General features: G+C 43.2%; 1 protein-coding gene across 6 annotated transcripts in view; it reads left to right on the top strand.

Annotated features, from left to right (window-relative positions):
• The window catches only part of CAMKK1 (calcium/calmodulin dependent protein kinase kinase 1), a 196,146-nt gene that overhangs the window by 53,448 nt on the left and 119,377 nt on the right, over window positions 1-23,321 (top strand). For all 6 annotated transcript variants that reach the window (XM_007054151.4, XM_043531413.1, XM_027831224.3 and 3 more), the window contains exon 2: window positions 19,277-19,846. In XM_007054151.4, coding sequence (XP_007054213.1) covers window positions 19,379-19,846 — 468 coding nt within the window. In that variant the 5' untranslated portion in view covers window positions 19,277-19,378. The remainder of the gene's footprint in view (window positions 1-19,276; window positions 19,847-23,321) is intronic.

Here is a 23,321-nt window from a genome sequence, read left to right on the forward strand (position 1 = left end):
AAATGTCCATGTCTTCTGTAATATAGATTTCAAGGAGTGTGCTGCCTATCTCAGCCTAATGAGATCAGCAGCAATTACCCTAGGGTCTGTGAAATGGGAGCCTGTTCCCAGCCCCAGAGCGCTGGCACATTAGCATATAAAATGGACAAGTGATTTAGATAATGAAATGGTCTGGACTTGCACATAGACTGAATGAGACTATCCGATCCAATGTGCTTATTCATCAGATGACTCACATCTTATTCATTTTTAGAAATAATACTTCCATTTCTTGAGACTCCCAGAATCTTATATGCAGAGATGAGCTTTAAAAAAAGAGCTTGTATAAAAGAACAAAATTAAAGTGGGCTACGAAAGAGGGAATGTGGGAGGGATGATAACAGTTAAACCAAGACCTGCAGATAAGAATGTGATAAGATGTTATGTAGAATGGGAGATGAAATAACTTATTCTGGAAACTACAGTGTCTGTCCAAAGAAATGAGCCTGAACTTTATAACTATTAGGAGACACTAATAAATCTTGGGTGCTGTTGCTTCCTAAAGAGGCATTGTGGATAAGACATTTGACTGGGACTCAGGATATGAATACCTGAGTTCTCTTCTAAAGACTGTGTGACCTTGGGGAAGTCACGTCCCCTCCCTTTGCTTCTGCTTCTGTTTCCCTTCCCATCATTGTCTATTTAGACTATTAGTTCTTTGGCGCAGGGACAGTCTCTCACTATGTATTTGTACAGCAGCTAGCACAGTTTTGGTTGAGGCCACCAGGTGCTACTGTAATACTACTCCTGCTAATAGTAATGGAGTGCAGAGGCTGGGGATTGCTCTGCAGGTGTAGCTCTGCTGACTTTTATGGTTTCTAAAATCATGTTTTTCTATTTTAAAAATGTTTTTGTTTTTCTTTACCCTGCTGCTCTGTGAAAGATCCATAGGAACAACAAGGGAAAGTGACTAAGGCCCAGATTTTTAAAAGTATTAGGTGTTACGATGCTCAGCATTGTAATGCCTTATGTAGGAGCCTAAGTCTCATTTTCAAAAGGGATTTAATCACTTAGGAGCCTAAATCCCACTGGTATTTAGTGCCTAAATTCCTTTAGAAAACAGCATGTAGTCTCCAAAGTCAGGTGCCTCAATCTGCAACGCTGAGCACAGCAACGTCTAAATACCTTTGAAAATCTGGCCTTAAGGCCATGATCCTGAGAAGATGAACACACATGCTTAACTTTAAAGGTGAGTAGCGTAACTGACTAGATGGGAAACAATAAAAAGTGGTTATGCAAAAACTGCTGCCAACTATGTTTTATAGAAAAGAAGCAGGAAAAAATAAAGCAAAGAAATATATTCTTCTTTGAGGGGATGCGGATGTGTATTCCATTCAGGTGTGTGTGTGCCCTGTGCGCCAGAGCCAAAAAAACTTTCCACAGCAGTACCAAGTTGGGAGGGGTGCACACGTGCCCTATGCCTCCTGTGGCCCTTCTTGAGGCTGTATAAGGGCGGCGCTGCCCTGTCCCCACTCAGTTCCCTCTTACCGCTCATGGCCCGAATCAGAACTCCCCATGTGGTTTTCCTTATGGTTTCTTCTGTGCCACAGTTAGCCCTTAGCTCTGATAATCCTGTAAATAGTTGGGTTTTATTTACTGTTTTAATTTTCTCTTTTCTGCTTTTGTTGGTTTAGTGTGGTTAGTGGCAGTGCTGAGCAGTGGGGGCATTCAGCACTCTCCAGCCTTTATGTGGGGTGTCCATTCTTAAGAGTGACCCCACACTTGTTGTTTATTGTGTCTCAAAGAGATGTGTAGCATCTGCTGCTCCTTCAAGAAGCACATTCTGATCTCCAGATATCTGTCTCTCAAACAGCACCTCCTGGAACAGGCAGTGAGGTACCGACACCGGCCCCGGATTGCTCTGTCCACATGCAGTCATACACCATGGTGCAGGCTTCAGACTGACTCTTGGACTCCATCTACTCTCCAGGAAGGAGGAGAGGTTGGTCTTGCTCTCCTGGGGTTCCTCGCAAAAGGACCCATAAGACTGATAGGAGCCATTCAAGCTGCAAAAGAGGCTCATCTTCCACCTCAAAGAGGGGATCGGAGCAGCGCCGAGATTCACCAGGTACCTGGGTAGAGCTGGGCTGTCAGCCTGTATCTTCCTGATACCGAGACAAGAGACTCTCGGCCCTATTCCGCTGACTCTAGATCCGTTTGTGTGGCAGATGTCAAGTCTGGTACTGATGGACAGTGTTCCCGCTCTGCACATGGTGGTTCCTCCAACCTCACAGGAACATGAGGTGGCGAAGAACCTGCTCTGTCTGTCTACCCCTGGTTCACCACTGATACAGGAACCTGCAGGACTCCTGTTGGCTCTGACTCTCCCTGGGCTCTCTACCTTGTCAGCACCAGGGCAGGGACTATTGCCAGCACGATCATGGATGCCGGTTAAGAAAAAAAATCTAAAACTGCCCTGTCTGTATCTTCAGCACCGGTACTGACTGTGCCCTCAACTGGGGCTTTAGTCTGTCTGGGTGTTGACACTGGGCTATGCATTGCCACCTGGTAAGCCTGTTCTTGTACCAGGCTTAGAGGCGAGACCTTCAATGTCCCAGGAGGTGTTTGCGATACTGACCAGGCTGCCACCTCCAGTACTGCCTTTGTCTTTGACCTGAAGTGAGTTTGACTGATTGGACTGCCCAGTAGAACCACTGGGTTTGGTACCTTCTATGCCAACTGATATTTCAGAGGACCCCTCTAGCTCCTCCCCACCCCTGCCATGGTGCACGAAGTTCAGTAAATCATCCAGACTGACTCAAGAAGAACCTTGGTGCCAGATTGTACTAATCACATTGTAAGGAGAGGCTGGTGTGGCCTGAGACAGTTTTGCCTCCAGTGTTTTATTGTATGGAACCTGTGGGGCCCCCACTAGATCCTCCAGATCTTGATCTCCACTTGGCTGCAGGATGATGTCTCTGGAGCCATCCAGGTTAGAGTCTTGTGTGCTGGAAGAGTGAGCAGGCATTTTCTGGCTGAACAGTCACCCCAGAAGGATGGGTTTCAGAGTAACAGCCGTGTTAATCTGTATTCGCAAAAAGAAAAGGAGTACTTGTGGCACCTTAGAGACTAACCAATTTATTTGAGCATGAGCTTTCGTGAGCTACAGCTCACTTCATCGGATGCATACTGTGGAAACTGCAGAAGACATTATATACACAGAGACCATGAGACAATACCTCCTCCCACCCCACTCTCCTGCTGGTAATAGCTTATCTAAAGTGATCATCAAGTTGGGCCATTTCCAGCACAAATCCAGGTTTTCTCACCCTCCGCCCCCCATGCACAAACTCACTCTCCTGCTGGTAATAGCCCATCCAAAGTGACCACTTTCTTCACAGTGTGTATGATAATCAAGGTGGGCCATTTCCTGCACAAATCCAGGTTCTCTCACCCCCTCAACCCCCTCCAAAAACCACACACACAAACTCACTCTCCTGCTGGTAATAGGATGAGCCATTGTTGATGAAACAAGCTTTGCTCCAGGTGGCTACATTGGCTCTTGTAAATGTATCCTTGCCCTTCCGAGAGGACTCACTGGTCTCAAGCTCATCGTCACTAGTCCCTGAAGATTTTAAGTCCTATCAGGATTTGCTAGAAAAATGGCCTCTCTGCTTGGTATAGAAGCTGAGTTCTTCAGGGGAATACCCACAAGCTGCTGGATATTCTGCAAAGGGGCAACCCCAGGAAGGGTAGTCCTCCTGATTAATGAGGCCCTTTTGGAGCCACCGAAAGTCCTATGGAGTACACCTGGGTCACTGTCTCCCACAGCTAGACAAATACTACCACGTGTCTGCCCAGAGATTCAAGTGTTTTGACTCTTATCCAGCTCCAAATTCCCTGGTAGTCATGGGTGCCAATGAGAGGCCAAGGCAAGGGAGGTTCAGATCAGCCCCCAAGGAAAGAACCTCAGAGACTGGACACAAAGATTTATTCCTCTTCATCTCTACAAATGCCAGCAGCTAATCAACAGGCACTGTTAGCCAAGTATGATTTTCTTAATCGGGAGGTTCTGTCAAAGTTTGTAGATAAATTCTCTGAGGATTCCATGAAAGAGTTTTAAGCCTTCATGATGGAAGACCGTCTAGTTGGAAACATTTCTTCAATTTTCATTGGACACTGCAGATAGTTCCTCCAAGATTATGCCTCTGCAATCATAATGAGAAGATTCTCTAGGACTTATGCTGAACAAAGACAAGTCAACATTGGTACTCACGCAGAGACTGGAATTTATCGGGGCCTTGCTCTATTCTACAATAGCAAAGATGGGTGCTAAAACAATTTTTACAGTGGAGGTGCTGATGGAAACCGTGGAAACCATGTATTTGGTGTTTTGTTATTACTACTTCAAGCCAGGGGGTGTGGTAGCACCCCCAGCTCCCCTAGATCCAGCACCACCTGTAGCGAAAGCCTTTCTTCCTCAAGAGAGGTTCTGAACTATTTATAATCTGTGTCCCCCACTCAGGATTTACCTATCCATCATGGCCCAAATGAGCCTCAGATTGCTGTGTCACAGGACAGCATCGGCTTATGTAACCTTGTACGCAAGACTGCGTCTTTGCCCTCTGCAAGCATGGTTAAGATTGGCTTCCCAATCAAGCAGACATCATCTGGACAGCCTGGTCCAAGTTCCTCCTGCAGTCTTTAGAATGGTGGATGGTCTAGGGGACAGTGTAAATGCTGGTGTCCCATTTGTCCATTCCCTTCCAGCAAAGACAGTTGTAACCAACAATTCTACAATAGGCTGGGGTGTTCTGATTGAGAGTCAAACTTTTTGTGTTCTATACCTGGCTGTACCAGGACTTTAGCAAGACTCTCTGCCCCATTTCCCATTCTGTAAAATGAGTATTCTTGCCCACTGTCCAGCCTAGAGGTCTTCAGGGTTAACATCTGTAAAACACTATTCGGTCATTTGGGAATGATAGTTGTTATGCAAATGAGAATTCCCATTGAAATGCAATGGCGCATAACTTCAAAAACAGGAAGCCCCAGAATAGGGCTTTATTGTTGAACAGAACTGATGAAAGGAAAGCCATAAATAGTTTTCTTAAGAGTGTCATTAATCTTAATCAGCTCCTGGAAAATAATTCAGAGTCATACATTTTAAATCCATTATGATCAACATCAAGTCTGACCTCCTGTATAGCACAGATCAGAGAATTTCACGCAGTGATTTCTTCGAGAGGGAATTATTCTTCTCTACTCTGTAAATGAACACCATTGAGCCCAATAACTTGTGGTTGAACACATGCTTGCTGCTGCTTCTGTTTATTTATGTATGTATTTATTTATTACCATGGCACCTAGAAACCCTAGTCATGGACCAGGACACCATTGTGCTAGGTGCTGTACAAAAACCCAAAAAGATAGTTCCTGGCCCAAAGAGTTTACATTCTAAGTTTCAGAGTAGCAGTCATGTTAGTCTGTATCCGCAAAAAGAAAAGGAGGACTTGTGGCACCTTAGAGACTAACAAATTTATTAGAGCATAAGCTTTTGTGAGCTACAGCTCACTTCATCGGATGCATACAGTGGGAAATATAGTGGGGAGATTTTATATACACAGAGAACATGAAACAATGGGTGTTACCATACAGACTGTAACAAGAGTGATCAGGAAAGGTGAGCTATTACCGGCAGAAGAGCGGGGGGGGGGAGGGGGGGGACGGAACGGGATGGGACTTTTGTAGTGATAATCAAGGTGGGCCATTTCCAGCAGTTGACAAGAACAGTAGGGGGGGAAATAAACAAGGGGAAATAGTTTGTATGGTAACACCCAATTTCCCCTTGTTTATTTCCCCCCCTACTGTTCTTGTCAACTGCTGGAAATGGCCCACCTTGATTATCACTACAAAAGTCCCATCCCGTTCAGTCCCCCCCCGCCCCCCCCGCGCTCTTCTGCCGGTAATAGCTCACCTTTCCTGATCACTCTTGTTACAGTCTGTATGGTAACACCCATTGTTTCATGTTCTCTGTGTATATAAAATCTCCCCACTATATTTTCCACTGTATGCATCCAGTGAGGTGAGCTGTAGCTCACGAAAGCTCATGCTCTAATAAATTTGTTAGTCTCTAAGGTGCCACAAGTCCTCCTTTTCTTTTTACATTCTAAGTATAAGACAAAAGACAGCAGGGGAAGTCAAACAGACAGACTGGGTAGCAGAAAGAAACAATGACAACTTTAAAAAATCCACTCTAGATGTGAAAGTTGAGAGGAGTGAGAAGCTGTCTGTACTCTGGGGGGAACATACAGCTCCATCATTGCAGTTTTGGGAATTGAAATCACTCTGCTTTTCGGAGGTGATCAGTGCCTATGACTGCAGTTGAAGTCAGTGAAGAGCGGCAGGTAGTAGGCACTGCTGCAAGTTAGGCAGATGCGTGTGAGATGACTGAACAGTGCTGCTTCCTAGCAGCTATTGTATTAATTGTTTTAAATGACAGACAAGTGAGAAGAACAAAAAGTAGAGAGAGAGAGAGCAAGAGAGGATAATGCTAGACTGGGAGAAGGGGGTGGTAGGCAGAGTTTATAGAAGCTAAGTGCTGGAGTATTTGTTGTCAAGGGTAAGGAAGCATTGCTATGGCAACAGATTACTAATATTCTTACTTTAAAAGAGCAGCTGAGCTTTGAGAAGTGCTTCAGAGAACGGCTTCACTGGAAAGGTCAGCTTGCTGTGTTGAAGTCCCGCTCTTAGGGCCTGATCAATAGCCCAGTGATGTCAAGATTTGGCCCCAAAAGTGCTTCCCTGATGGGGCTGGAGGAGGCAGAGGGTTTGTCTACACTTATATCATGAAGAATGTGCAAGAAACTCCACACAGGCAACTTAGTGACGCTACTTGTGCCTTGTGTGGGAGTATCCCACATGGGGGCCGTGGGGGCTCTGTTGTTTCTATTAGTATTGTGACAAAGTTCCTCCTCTACCCCTTGGTGGGTCTTGCGCTTATTGGCAGATTTGCTTGCCTTGGAGCTTCATGGCAGCCCTCAGCTTGGCCATTTTTCTGAACCCACAGTCCAGGTTGACTCCTCCTGACCAGGAGTTGGGAGGATTTGGGGGGAACCCGGGCCCACCCTCTACTCCGGGTTCCAGCCCAGGGCCCTGTGGAGTGCAACTCTCTAGAGTGCCTCCTGGAACAGCTGTGCGACAGCTACAACTCCCTGGGCTACTTCCCCATGGCCTACTCCCAACACTTTATTTATCCTCACCATAAGACCTTCCTCCTGGTGTGTGATAATATGCTTGTACTCCTCAGTCCTCCAACAGTCCGCGTTCTCACTCTCAGCTCCTAGTTTGTCTTCTCCCAGCTCCTCACATGTGCACCACAAACTAAGTGAGCTCCTTTTTAAACCCAGGTGCCCTGATTAGCCTGCCTTAATTGATTCTAGCAGCTTCTTGATTGGCTGCAGGTGTTCTAATCAGCCTGTCTGTCTTAATTGTCTCCAGAAGGTTCCTGATTGTTCTGGAACCTTCCCTGTTACCTTACCCAGGGAAAAGGGACCTATTTAACCTGGGGCTAATATATCTGCCTTCTGTTACTCTCCTGTAGCCATCCGGCCTGACCCTGTCACAGTACGTAGAAAATCAGTGCATCTGTAATTAAGTGGATAATCCTGTGGTTTCATGAATCTGTTTTAATGCCTATAACATAGCCATTAATGCAGACTACTGTACATAATGCCCAGTATGTGAGAGTGTGCATACAGTCAGCAATAACTATTGTCCCAGAAGAAAACCCAAATGTTTTTTAAATTTGTTTTTCTTTGGTCAGGGTCACAGTTTAGTCTGATAACTGTTGCTTCTTTAGCAGCTTTTCCTGACTTTCCAGAAACCTTTGATGAGATTCCACGATAGGTCCCACTTGAGCCAAAATGCAAACAACAGGGACTATCTATTATTGTAACAAACAAAGCCCTTGTTAAAAACAGGAAGCAGACTCCTTCTGCACTGTTTATTCATGCAAATATATGCACATGAAACCACTTTCATTGCCTTGCATTTTTCTCTCCTTTCCTTTCAAGCTACAAATAAGAGAGTCTTTCCGTAATCTTCTGCCCTGTGCTGATTCTTAGAGGGTGCACCTTGATTATCACACTCTTACTGAAAGGCCATGATGCTTTTTCAGTGTTTCAGAGATAATTTGTTGAGTGTCATATGGCCCTGCTCCTGCTCTAATTGAAGTTAAAGGGAATTTTGCCAGCCTGTGGGACCATCCAGCCCAACTTTTGGAAACTACTTCTTAAGTTCCAATTCCAGTGGTTCCCTTTTTTCCATTAATTTGTCCTTGAATGCCTTTTCTAGGACAATTCCAAGACATCATTACAGAGAACACAAAAAAATGGCTTGCCTGAGACTAATCCATTTATTTATTTACCTGGAAACAGTCCAAGTATTTTTTATTTTTGTTTGCTGTTTAGCTTCCTGTTGGCACAGACTTTTGAAAAGCCGTTATTAAAAGGAAACTTGTTCAGTGTTTTGAATCCTAAATATAGTGTGGTGTCTTCACTTGTTACTTTGCTGTTGAATTAGCTGGGTCAAGACACTTCATTATTAATACTTAAAAATTCCTTAATCATTATGGTTCATTGACTCTGATGTCTTCTGTTATTTTAAAGCAAACCTCTCCCCCCAAACAACAACAAAAACAACCCACACTTGGTTATTGTGCTAGTTCCCTTCAGCTTGTCCTATGGCCTGCTGCAGATTTTGTCTTTCTCAGAAAAAAATGGAGTATTACAAAAATGCTGAATGTATTTGGGATGGAGGAGGTTGGCATATACATAAAGTCCAAGTTGTATGTCTGTGTTGGTCATCTCTACAGGATAGCATGTTCAGGAGAGAGACATGGCCTAGTGTTCAGAACACAGGACTACTCACATCTAATACCAAATCCTTCTGGGCGACTTTGGGCAAGTTACTTATTGCCTGATTTTCAGAGGTGCTGAGCACTTTCATTGACTTCAGTAGGATTTCAGGGTGCCCAACATTTCTGATAATCAGGTCATTAATCTCAGAGCCTCAGTGTCCCCAGGAATTTACTCCAGAGCTGACAATGGAAGGCCATCAAGAAAGGAAAGAAACAGTAAAATAAAATAATCTGTTATAGTCATACAATGGGAAACTTAAAGTACTAAAATAGAGATGTGTTCGAGCTACACATTGTGTTTGAGCTACGTATTTTGGATCTGGAATCAAAGTTCAGGAGATCTTTAGAAGCCAGACTGTAGCTGGTCCCATCTCTTCAATAAAAGATATAAGACAAACCTGCAACAGCAAGGAAATTTACAGCAATGGTTCAGAGATCCCATATGTTTAGGTCCAAATTCAGCCAGAATGTAATTGGACACTTTCCGATTGGACATTTCAATGGGAGTTGCACCCACTTAACCCAAGTTAAAAATGAGTCCCCAGATATAACTGTGGACAGTAAAACAGTGTTGTAGCAAAAAGAAAAGGAGTACTTGTGGCACCTTAGAGACTAACCAATTTATTTGAGCATAAGCTTTCGTGAGCTAGTGTCTTATTTCATCACAGTCTTGGGATTTTAAGCCTGAATGCTAACTTTCCTTTCACTTGAATAGATTTGCAACTCAGCCCTTTTAGTCTCCCTAATGTTTTTTTGTTGTAGGAATTTTCTTAAGGAGAATTTTTTTTAGTGTAATTTTTGGTTGATTATTGCTTATATATGCAATTAGTGTAATTGCATCTGATTATGCCAATTAGAGTAATCATAAAATTAGAACATGCAACGATGAAGTAGAATGCATTTGTGAAGTCTTTTGTATACCAAGCAAAAGATGGTTATTTTCTTTTGTTTTGGCTGTTGTGTGTTTGAGTGTTAAATTCAGCATCCTGGCTTGCTTCAAAAGAGAGCTTTTTAATTTATGTTATTAATTATTCTTAATATTCATATTGTTATTCATATTATTTATTGTTCTTACTTGTGATACAGTAGGACCTAGTGACCACAACTGAGATCAGCCCCCACTGTGCTGGATGTTATACAAGCACCTAGTCAGAGACGGTCTCTGCCTACAATCTAATAGTCAAGGCAGAAAAAGGAGCTAGTAGTATTGCCATTTTACAAATGGACAGTAGAGACGCAGAGCGATTAGGTGATTTGCCCAAGATCTCACAGGGAGTCTGTGGCAGAGCCAGGAACTGAACCCAGATCTTCTGAGTTCCAGTGCAGGGCCATAACCACAGACCATCCTTCTGGTCTCCTCCATTCACTAGTTAATATTTAGAGCATTCTGAAAGAGATGAAAATTCTTGCACTTACAATCTAATATTCCTTCATGCATCCTACTGCGGTATCTCTGGTGAAGAAGGAGATGGTAGGTGACCTTTTGTTCAGGCACTGTGTTGCTTGGGAAGCAGCTAGACATGAGGAAAAGAGTAACAGCTTTGGAGCTTAGAATTGTTTGCAGAAAAGACTGTATAACTCTATGACTGCTGTGCTTAGATACTACAGTGATAAGAACCGTATGTGGCTACATAGATGTTATGGGGCATGTGTCAGAATAGCATACCCTGGGTATATTTTTGAAGGCCAGTAATGGCATCTCTTGTCTCTGCCCTGTATTAGCAGGTGGTTTTAGAAGCAAGGGGATACTGCCATGTACCAGATTGCATTGGAGGCCATTATTTTCAAAAGTAGCTAGTGATTTTGATTGCTCAACTTGAGATCTCTTAATAGGGCCTGATTTCCAGAGAGTGAGTGCTTAATGCATCATGAAAATCAGCCCCCAAACTCAGAGAGAGAGTTTCAAGGTGGCTACCCAAATGCTTCCAGTGCAAATATTTGCACTCATTGTTATTAATCTTTATTTGTTTGACAATGTAGGTCAGGTCCCGAAGTGCTAGGCACTATGTACTAAGAGACAGTCTCTCCTCCAGAGAGCTTACCACTGAAACAGAAAAGGCAAACAATGGGGATCAGAGACACAAAAAGATACTAAGTGACTTACCCAAGGTCACTTGGGTAGTCTATAGCAGAGCTAGGAAATGAACCCAGATCTCTGGAGTTCCAAGTGCCCTAATCACAAATTTATCCATCCATCATCTAAAGAAGAAAATTCTTGTTGACCAAGGGAATGAACCAAACATTGAAGCAAATTTGTGATTTTCATTTCAGCCAGCGTTTGCAAGTACTTTATTGAGCTGCAAAACTAATTAAATTCATCCTCCTCTGGCTTCCACGTACAGTACACAGAGACCTTTTTCAGAAACACGGTCTTTTTAAATATATATTTCATACCGTGCTCTGTGCAAAGCATATCTGGAAAACATGTGCAATCACTTGAAAAATAAATTGCAAAGCTGCAAGAAAACATAATCAACTTTAAAGTGATGGTCTGCGTGCTGCAGGGGAATAGCTCCGTTTAAAGTGAAAAATAAAAAATAAGATATCAGTAAGTAAATTAATTCTGCTCATATAAGCTTATTTGTAGTTTTGGTTCATGTCTGCAGCGTAATCCTTTGATCTAAGACAGATGTTTCACTTTGGTTGGGATCAGACAGATGACCATGTCTAAAGCACCATGCCCACAGATGCAGGATATGGTTTATAGATAGTGACTGTGCGGTTCAGCTTTGTTTCACTTGAGGTGCTGGCTCTGGATTGCTATTCAGAATCCTGCTTATAGGAGGCAGTAATGTTATGCCCGACAAGTTTTCCAGACTTGGGGCTCTGTCCGCTGTAGATTGTGCTTCAGGAAAATACTCGCTATTTGGTGCTCGGTCTTGTATAATTACAAAGTGTAAAACGAGAGTGGATGGGTACTTTGTTTGCTTATCCTGAAATCAGTTGTTTTGATACTTCCCATTTGTGGTGAATTTAATAGAATAAGAACCTTTCTATAAGGTTGTTGTTGAACTAGCCTATTAAGAATTGTTAGAATTCTGCGACAGAGATATAAATCTCTATCATATAAAAAAACAAAACAAACCAACCCCAAACCCTGCTGTAGAGACAAACTCATTTTCCATTGAATTCTGCACATTTGTAGAGTGATATCTACAGAATCTGATTGGTTACCGTGGTGGTCTGTGTATGTAAAGCCTCATCTGGCTTATTACCATTAGTAACTTGCATTACACTAGTGCCTAGAGGCTGCAACCAAGATCAGAGCAAGGTTGTGCTAGGAACTGTATAAACACATAATAATAGACAGTCCCTGCCCCAAGTGCTTACAGTCTGGGGCTTCCAGTACTGTGAGCAGTCCCACTGAAGTCAATAGGCTACTTACCGTAGTGTTTGCATAACGTGGAAAGCGCTTTGGGATCGTTTGGCATGAAGCACTGTATGAATGTAACATTTTATTAACCATTATTCTGTATAGAGTGGCAATATCTCTAAAAATAATGACAGGTTTCAGAGTAACAGCCGTGTTAGTCTGTATTCTCAAAAAGAAAAGGAGTACTTGTGGCACCTTAGAGACTAATAAATATTATTAGTTAATAATTTGGTTAAATTAATAAATTGGTTAATAAATTAAATAAATAAATTGGTTAGTCTCTAAGGTGCCACAAGTACTCCTTTTCTTTTTTCTAAAAATAATGTTTCCTCTGAATATTGTGGGGGTGCCTCAGTTTCCCCTATGGAGTTCTTAAGTATCTAGGTGATGGGATAAGGGTGTATGATCATTGCAGAGCTCTAGAGGGCAGGTATGTGCAGGGGTGTGGACACAGAGAATGGCCAACACCCTGTTTCCTGGCAACTGATGGTCTGGTCCTTCCCCCCTGCAAGGTGAGAGCTAAAGGGTTGGAGAACAAAGGAATCAGGTGACCTCCTGGCCTGGGAAAGGGACAAAGCCCAGAGGAGGCAGGGCTGGGGACATGGAGTGAAGTGCAGACGTGGTTGTCTGGCTCACTGCCCCCAAAATGGACCCAGCTGAGGCGTCCTGTTCTCTGCACCTACAAGCTCTGTTTTAGACCATGTTCCTGTCATCTAATAAGAAAAGGAGTACTTGTGGCACCTTAGAGACTAACCAATTTATTTGAGCATAAGCTTTCGTGAGCTACAGCTCACTTCATCGGATGCATACTGTGGATGCATACTTTCCACAGTATGCATCCGATGAAGTGAGCTGTAGCTCACGAAAGCTTATGCTCAAATAAATTGGTTAGTCTCTAAGGTGCCACAAGTACTCCTTTTCTTTTTGCGAATACAGACTAACACGGCTGTTACTCTGAAACCTGTCATCTAATAAACCTTCTGTTTTACTGGCTGGCTGAGAGTCACGTCTGACTGAGAAATTGGGGTGCAGGACCCTCTGGCTTCTCCAGGACCCCGCCTGGGCAGACTCACTGTGGGAAGCACACAGAGGGGCAGAGGATGCTGAATGCTCCGAGGTCAGACCCAGGAAGTGGAAGTTGTGTGAGCTGTGTGTCCTGAAGACAGTCTGCTCACAGAAAGGAGACTTCCCCAGAGTCCTGACTGGCTTCGTAGGGAGCAGTTCCAGAGCATCGCCCAGGGACTCCGTGACACCGTAGTGTTTGCATAACGTGGAAAGCGCTTTGGGATCTTTTGCCATGAAGTGCTGTATGAATGTAACATTTTATTAATCATTATTCTGTATAGAGTGGCAATATCTCTAAAAATACTTTGGAACCCAGCCTTGAGACTGTGAGCCAGATTTAAGCAAAAGGGCTTGTGCACTAAAACAGTGGGAAAGAAGGAAGGAATCCCCATTTGCAATGTACGTGCCTTTATGCTGAGCCATGTGCACAGTCAGCCCACCATTCACTGCTCCAGTTGGGTGCAGGGAGGACTAGCACACGCAAACCACCTGATATGTGGTTTGGGCCATGCAGTCCCACACTGCGCATGGGGCCCTCTGGCCATAGCTCTGTTCATGGGCAACACCTACACTCCTTAGGCCTACATTCCTCCAGAGACATGCTGCAGAAGTGACTATATCAGTGTACAAGGTGGGATGTGGTATCCCTGGCAGGGTTCTTTCCTAGATTGTCCCAGTGTCTACTGGCTCTTGAATACCCAATGTCCTCTGTATTGGCCCCTGAGTGGCAAACTTGTGGGGTTTATTTTTTTGTAAAGAAGTCCTTTATTATCATAGCAGTTTTATATGTAATACACAGGAAGGATAAATTTAACCTTCCCCCTGCAAAAAAAAAAAAACAACCCTCCCCCCCTTAGTTTTTGTTTTTGTGTTATATATACCCTATACAATTCTTTGAAGTCAATTTCTAGGTACTACATCTTTAAATCTCTAAGAACCATGTTGCCAGCAGAAACTGACAGCCATTTTGTATTCAGTCCAGCACAGACTGCTACAAGGGAGACCTGCACACTGCCCTCTTTCATGGAAATTTTCCATTTGTTCTTTCTTGTTTTGTTGTTCTTTTAGTCTAAAATAATAAGACATGTCTGTTTTGTATACAGAGAGCATGCAGGGAGTTTCTTTCTGAAAGACTGAGATACTGAGGTACTTAGCCTGAGGGTATGAAAGAGCAACCACAGTGTAACGCAGATATTACTATTTAATATGTTTCATACAGCCAGCCCAGGTGCCTCAGGGTCTTTCCAGGTAGCGGGGGAAGGGTTAGACACCCCAGCTGCACTGAGAGGGTATATGTGCAATAGACTGAGCTATCACTTCAGCCAGACAGTCTGTGTGTTTTTACTGCCAACCTCACAAATGCCTCAAAAGCAAATGCCCCAAAAACCTATAATCAGCAGCAGCAGAAAAAAGCTTTGGATGTTTTACTGCTGTTCTGGGTTTGTTTCTTTTTAACCGATACTCTTTAGGGAGCAAGGTGAATTGTAAGTGACCATGGGCTAATGCCTCTTAAGGAAATACCTTGTGTCTTGGAACAACCTAATTTCTTTTTAACAAGAAAATCAAAGCCAGGTTTAAATCCTCAGTGGAGGATGAAATCAGTTGGAATTCTGGAACGGTGATTAATTATTCTCTCAGATAACTCTTTTGTACATTAGATTAAATGGTTTGGGGCTTCTTTTGGTCTGATCAGAAGTAAATGCCAAGGCTGGAGTGTGCACAAACAGTATGAGTAGATCAGTTTGCATGGTATGCACCTCTGTCCAGAGCTGCATCTGTTGCTGCTGCATCCTAACACTGAGCCTGTCAGAGACAACCTGGTAACAAATTGAGTGTGGGATGGATCTCTCTCTTCCTTGACTTAATGACTTCACTAATCCATGGGAATCCATCTCCTTCCCATGCTGTGATAAAGGCCAGTTTCTACACTCTAGGGGCCAAAACTCTTGACTCCAGTGCAAAGCTCAAGCATACAAGTTTTGCACAGGAGTTCTCCACAGGCTTCCCATCTCCAGGCCACAGAGCACTAGTAGAGCTGCTTCAGAGGTACTAGCGCAGTCACAGGGCTGCAATGTCCACAACCTTGTGCTGGACGTGAACAGGAATTAGCCACGTCTATATGCGAACAACATGTATATTTAGTCTGAAGGCAGCATGCCTCTCTGGGAAGCTCATCCAGATCGTACACACTTACAGTTGATGGAGCATTAATGAGTTATTGGTGGGGTATCGGACATTTCTCTCTCTCTCCCCTTACTTTGTAAGCATCCCTATTCTCTGAAGGGGATTCATGCTTTGGGGTTAGATAGTTTAATGTGGTTTTAATGTAAGCTTTTAAAACTGATCTGCCATTTGATTGCAGCTTCTAATGACTGTGACATTTTTGTCACTTTGTTAAACTGCAGAGAGAGCAGGGAATGATTATGCATGGGAGGGAGAACAGTGTTACTGCAAGGGAAAAATTGTTCAATTTTGCTTCTTTCCATTCTGTGATATTTAGTATGCTAACAAAGCATGAAAACTCTTACCTGTTGGCATGTGATCAGATGTGATCTGGAGTTAAGATTGTAAGCCAAATTCTGCCATTGTTTACACCTATAAAGCTCTATTGAAGTTCATGGGGTTGCACAGATGTAAATGAGGGCAAAATTAGACCCCATATCCTTATCTGCTCATGCAGTTTTTCTCTTAAACCCTCGTGACAGCCTCTTTGCAACAGGGTTCAGCTTCATTATTTTTAATTATGCATTTATTGAATGCTTAGGGCCAGGACCTGACCTTGATCTGTGAACAAAATCCCTATTATCTACAGCAAATTCCTGTAAAAAGAAAAGGAGTACTTGTGGCACTTTAGAGACTAACAAATTTATTTGAGCATAAACTTTCATGAGCTACAGCTCACTTGGGCCTGGACTAAAGGCGGTAAGCTGATTCTGATCTTGATTTACAAACTGGTGTGAATCAGAAGTAATTCCATTCAAGCTGGGGTCACACTGGTGTAGGTGAATCAGAACTAGTGTATGACTAATAATTAACAACTCGACTTATGTGTAAAAGACTCAAGCAGGCTAGTGTTGTTCTTGCATTTTTGTACTTCACTAAACACAATCCAGGGTAAAAGAGAAATGCTAGGACTAACCAGACAAAAAATCCACTTAAGGGATTCAGATGTACATGTCCTGCAGCACTGTGTTGTCAGAGATGATTAATGGGTGACAGCTGTATATTATATATGATCATTTCCTTTTCTGGTCCTATCAGCTTTTTTTATAGTCTTAGGTGGTTGGTGGTTAGGTTAATGTACCCATCGGATAGCTAATTTCACCATTTTTCATCACCCTTTCAGAATGTATTAGAGAGCAACTCTAACTGTCACGTATTTACACTGCAGCTCATGTACTAGTTCTTTTGTGCCTTTTTTAAAAACTTTTCTGTTGATTATATGGTAATGAATTGGACATGTGAGTATGTGTGACTGCCCCTTAGTGGCTGGAATCGGCAAGGTTTAACTGTGTATCGTTGGCCCTGTACTGCTAACAGCAAAAGGAGAGCGACGTTCTGTACCTCATGGGTACACCACCATGTTCATCCTTATAATATGATTGTGTGGTATCTAATGCAAAGTTTGTCATGTCGGGTGTCTTCAGAAGGCTCATAATGTACTAAGCATAGTTGTTATGGTAATATAATAAGTGTTGTTCTAGTAATGTTATATTATAGGTTGTAATTTCACGTATACAGTTATGAGGTTGAAAATGTGTCCTCATGGCTTAAAGCAAGCCCATGGAAAAACTCTCCAGAAGCAGAGGGGCAGTTCACACCTCATCAGAACATGTATGGGACAAACCCAGCCCAGCCTCACAGGAACAAAGGACACTGGCCTAGGCAACAACAAAGGATCTGTTGTACTCTCGAGTGAGTCACCCCCTGTTCCTTTGGTCAGTTTGGGACTGCAATGAGGTAATGCTCACCTGACTCTAACGGGCGGGGGAGCAAAGCCAAGAGGGAAGCAAGGACATGATAAAAGAGAGAGAGGTTTGCCGTGCTCTTCCACGTACATCTACAGACATCACACCAAGCAACTGAAGCGCTGATCAAAGGGGAGAGCCTGGCTGAAGAGCAACCAGCCAGTCTGTGGTGAGAAGCATCTAAGTTTGTAAGGGCATTGAAAGTGTTAAGATCAGCTTAGAATGCATTTTGCTTTTATTTCATTTGACCAAATCCGACTTGTTATGCTTAGATTTTAAGTGATTATAAGTCAATCTTTGTAGTTAATAAATCTGTTTGTTTATTCTACCTGAAGCAGTGTGTTTGGGTTAAAGCATGTCAGAGACTCCCCTTGGGATAAGAAGCCTGGTACATATCAATTTCTTTGTTAAATTGATGAACTCATATAAGCTTGCAGCGTCCAGCGGGCATAAATGGACACTGCAAGATGGAGGTTCCTAGGGTTGTGTCTGGGACCGGAGATATTGGCTAGTGTCATTCGGTTGCAAGTAGCTGGGACAGGCTTACATGCCAGAGGCTGTGCGTGAACAGCCCAGGAGTGGGAGTTCTCACAGCAGAGCAGGGTAAGGTTGGCTCCCAGAGTCAAGGATTGGAGTGATCTAGCAGTTCGGATCACTGGTTCGGATAACACCAGAGGGGAACGTCACAGAGAGTTCCCTTTAGTGCAAGTGGCTAGGCTTTTTCCCAGCAGGAGGTTTGAGATCTAAGTTCTCCGGCGCTAGGATGGACAGTGTAGTGATTATCTTGAAGTCCTATGTGGCTATGGATTTGATGCAGTCTGTAAGAATGATTGGTTCACAATATGTGTTTTTCCATGTGTCATGCTGCGTGATAGGGCAATCTCCTGCCCTAACTTTGGGAGATCATATTGTATTAAGTTTATGAATGGTTTATGTATCATTGTGGGTCAGATGTTGCATGCACTCCATCAGGGGAGGGTGAACACAGCTCCTCCAGGAAGTTAAAACAGTAGGGGATGATTAGAGTAAATCATTCAGATGTAACACCTCCAGAGAAGTATCACCTCTCGGGGAGACTCTAATATTCTGGTTCAAACTAGATTCTCCAGAGACCAGCAGACAAGGAAAGGGTACTTGGATAAATAACCTGAGTTTAAATTGACTTGAGGCCTTTCTTGTAACCACATGGAAAACCAAGTTGATCCCTATGTTGGAATTGGGGTTGATCACTGATAAGCTTTTTAGCATGTGTGTAGGTTCTTTTATTGTTTTTACATTCTTTTTTAAAATGCTGTTTTTTAAAATGTGCTTTCTTAGAAGGAGCTATGTGGTAACTTGTAACTGCTGGCAATACACTGTTCAAAGCCCGTGGAGAGAAAGCAAAGCACAGGTGCTGGCCTTTAGGCAGACTGGCCTGCAGGGGATATCAGAGTGTAGATCTGAGAGAACTGCCACCTTAAAAATCTCTGTCAGAAGGGAGAGAGACATGGATCTCCATCCAGGAGTGGCAAAGACTGGGAGCCAGAAATCTTTAAAGGGGTACTAGGGGGAAATACTGGTGCAGTTGCCCTGAAATTATGACCTGCTGTACCTATAAATGTGATTTAAAACAAGATTAAATGTTTGGCTTGTCATCCCTGTCATTATTCTTTTAAGAGGCTGTACTAATTTCTTCCTTCCCGTATTAGAAACTAACACTATCTGTTGATCTAGATATGAAAAGCAGAAGTATCTTTTAGCTGGCTTCCAGATCAGCTGATAAAATTCTGCCCTTATCACTTGTAAATGTTTTGTAACTAGTTTGTTGATTGGTTTTGCTTTTCCTTCTGGATGTTTTTAACTTGTAGCTCCCTGCTGACATTCTGCCTTCATTTTCTTCGAATCTGTTTCACATGCCTGCTACTGGAGGTTTTGGCTACATCCTTGCTTAGCTGACGCCATCACTCAGTGATCTTTCATTGTGTTTCCTTCTAGAGATCCATGTGGAGAGAGTCCTTCATGCCACATGTTTTCTGTGAACCCTAAGACCACAGCTATCTGCAGTGTCATCTGAGATCTTGAGAGTCGCACACCGTTATGGGAGATTCTCCAGCCGACACCACTGATGAAGGTGCAGACACATGCTGCAAAGACACTCAGACTGACCTGGCAGAGAGAGTAGCAGCCATAGATGTTGCTGTTGGGCCTAATATAGATGACCAAAATGTTCAAGAAGCAATAGAAGAAAATGACACAGTCTTTTCTGACAGTTTAGCAGACATGCAGAAGAATGGGGTCCATAGTGACATGATAACAAATGAATCTTTACCTTCACAAGACCCAGAGGATGTTCATCAGATGAATATTCCAAAGAAAGCTCCCACTAGGCCTGTCCTATCCAGCAGAAAGTTGTCTCTTCAAGAAAGACCTACAGGAAGCTACCTGGCTTCCACCAATCCTCCAGGCTATGGTCCTTATGCAACAGGACCTTTAACACATATCTCGCCACGTATAGTGAGGAGACCAACGATAGAGTCCAACCGGATCGCCATCTCAGATGCTGAGGTAGGTTTCTTCTCTGCTGTAATGACGATGCCAAGATACGATGCTGTCTTTTCTGCCTGCTGATAGGAAACTTTAGCCTCTGAAGCCAATAGTTTGAGGCACTAAATTTAACTTATGCAAAAATGCCTAAAAAACAATAAGAAGTTATGATTATAAGCAACTTGTAGCATAGGTTGTAACATAGGTAAGCAACTTGTATATGTCTGTGCCTTCAACACTTGAAGCAGTCTTTACTTCTATTGTAAATGGACCATCTGATCATCTAGGTTATGGCCAGATTTCCAAAGAGCTCAGCTCTAGAGCTGGTGAGGATTTTTTTCCTTGGAAAATGCTGATTCATCAAAACCAAAACTTTTGGGGGAAATTTTTTGGTTTTGACAAAGCTTTTGTCAGGAAGGTGTGTTAGGTCCAGGATAAAATTTAGAGAGAGAGAGAGAGAGACCCCAGGCTAGACTAGCCTATAGCTCAGGAGCTGGGGAGACCCAGGTTCAAGTCCCTGCTCTTAATGAGGTTGCATCTGGGTCTTCCACATCTCTGGTGAATGCCCTTTTTGAAAGGGCTTTGTTTTGTTCAGATACAGGAAAAAAAAACAAATTCTGAAATCTCAGATATTTTTGCAAAACAGAATTCTTGTTTTCTGGCCAGCGCTGCTCAGCTCCCATTTGGTCGCTTACCTGGGTGCCTAAATGGGAGCTAAGCTTTTTTGGAAATCTATCCCTACATGTAGATGTTGAGCACTCAAGAATCTGGCTCCTTCATAATATATTTCATTCTAGCCACATGCCTGTTTCCCATGTTTCTCTTCTCCTTTTGCTTCCTGTTTCTACCTCCCCTTCATCTTCCTCTTTCTTTCCTTCCTCTTTTCTCTACTCTGTACGGAAAGATAGCTGCCGAGCTAATACAGTTCAATGACGGGCGGTTTCACGGTGAGGTTTCATCTTTCATCATTAGATAGTAAGAATTTAGTGGCACCTCCTGCTCTTCCCCTCCATGGGAATTGGAGGTGCCTGACTGCAAAGATCAGGACTGTTCCTCTGCATGTAGTAGAGTGGGGGCAGGATTTGGGGAGTGTACATGGGAGCTGAGGATCCCTAGCTCATCGCAGTATACTGCTCCTTGGAGATCCCTCTGTGGCAGGGGGAAGGGGGATGGAGTTGAAGGTGGATAGGAGTAGGTGCAAGTGGTGATGGAGTGGAGAGTCTGTGACTACACAATTTCTGATAGCCTTGACCTACATAGAGGGGTTGCTGCTCCAGCCCTGAGGTTGCAGTAGGAGGCACAGAACATCTGGGATGGGGAATCTTTTTCCCCCTCCATCACCTGTACTGAGAACCCTCAGCACAATCTGGTCACTCAAGTGGTTGCTGGAAGAGAGAGGTTCCATGGCGGTTTCCACATCATTATTGCCGGCAAATCTCCTTTCCCTCTGGAGGCAGCAGCTAGATGGAGGAATACAGTAGCTTTTCAGGTGGGCCTCAGCTCTTCAGTCTCATAGTCTCCTCATGTATTTGCATCCCTTAGTGTGGGAGACTTTAATAGCTTGGGGGGTTCAGTGGGGCAAGGTGCATTTTGTGGTGTCTGAATTGTTTGCTCCACAGGAAGGGTTTCACTGGTGGTCATCAGAGATGAAAGTGGCTGCATGGCCAGTCCACAGGAACGACTTGACAGTAAAGGTGAGGATGGGAAGATGAGTGACTCAGTAAAGATAGGAGGAGTCAGGGCCTGTTGGAAGGAAGAGCCAAGGCCTGCCTAAAGCGATGGGTAATATCAAAAGGTTCAAAGAGTCAGATGAACATCTAAACTATTGGATGCTTAACTAAAGGTTTTAAGGTACTGCCCACACCTTATCCTTATGGGCTAACTCCTAACCTCTTACACCCATGCCACCCTGCTGCAGTCAGTGAGGTGTAGCTGAGGGAAGAGGATAGCTCTGTATTATGGAGGCTACATCGTTTAATGCTAGAGCATGAGCCTGGAAGTCAGAACTCTGGGTTCTAATCCAAACTCTGCCACTTAGTTACTGAATGATCTTGGGCAAAGTCACTTAGCCTTCCTGTGGTTTAATTTTCCCCTTCTGAAGAATGGGTATAATTCTGCTTACTCCCTTTGTAAATCCCATTTTGATCCTCAGGTGAAAGATACTATAAAATCACAAATTATTATGACTTTTAAACTATTGTTCTGTTGTACTTTTTGGGGTGGGGAACCTTTCTGAGTCACTGAGCAGTGAGATAGGAATTCATTGCACTCTAGCACTAATAAAAGAGAACATACAAATATAACAAACAATAGGCATCTGCAGTATTCTTTAGCCCCAGTAATATGCTTTGATGGAGGTTCAGAACAAATTTCAGAAAACTTACTTGACTTCTGTATGTCAGCGCTGTAATTCTGCAGTGATTTTTACAGTGCTGGGAATGAAGTTTGTTTCAAGGTAACTGCAGTGGAATAATAATATTTATAACAAGCTCCAGTCTGCAGGGAAATTCAAAACAATCAAAACCCTCATATATAAAATCAATATCTTAGTCAATAGATGTTGCTTTTGAAAAGAAGAAGCTTGGTTTGAAATGCAAATGCAGAGACCTTCATTTCTCTGCTCCAGTAGCAGTTTTTTATTGTGCAGTGCTGCATTTTTAATGGTCAGTTTAACATAGCTATTAAGAGCCCTGCTACACCATGACTGAAATACTTAACAAAGCTGTGTTCTATGGAAACTATCATTCATGTCAATGGAGCGTCACTGCAACAGGAAGAGGTGAAGGGATACATTGGCAGAGAGTCTAAGACAGAGGGACCTTGTGCTGTTTTTAAAGACAACAATATTATGGTTCAGGTTTTAAGGGTAGCCTGGAAATCTGTAGGCCCAATCTTGCAGATTTTGATTATGGTTTTTATTATCTGTGTATTTTGCAGTACAGGCTTTCCCCCTCCAGCATTCCTCTAGAATCCTTCATTTGTTCAGTATAGCGTGTGGGTATGTGTGCCCAGAGATTTTCATCTGTTTCTTTCTGTGTTTGTACAGTACCTAGCACAATGGGCCCCAGCTCCCCAGGCACTACCGTAATTCAAATAATGGTATCTTCCTGTTCGCTTTCCAGGCCAGTTTTGCCCTGATTTACATCCAACAGAAACCCACTGGCTTCAGTCAGTCATTTTCAAAAAGCAAGAATGAACAAAACTTTCTGTAGTGGATAGTGCCACACAAGCAGGGTTCATTCTTACTTGTATACCTAGGTATTTAGTTGTACCCTGGGGAGCTGGGTGTGCCAATCTGTGTGAACTGAGAAGAGAAGGTGCCCTAGGCTCTTGGATAGGAACCTTCAGTCATTATGTGAGGGAGGGGCAGAGTTACCTTGGGGAGAAAAGTTGCTATGGGTTTGTTTGTTTTTCCCCCTGAGCTTTGATTCTCATAAGCATTTAGGGGTAAATTTATAGGCAGGTTGAGGGATCATGTCCACATGCACACAGATAC

This window comes from Chelonia mydas, chromosome 17 (assembly GCF_015237465.2).
Source record: "Chelonia mydas isolate rCheMyd1 chromosome 17, rCheMyd1.pri.v2, whole genome shotgun sequence".
Classification (NCBI taxonomy): domain Eukaryota; kingdom Metazoa; phylum Chordata; order Testudines; family Cheloniidae; genus Chelonia; species Chelonia mydas.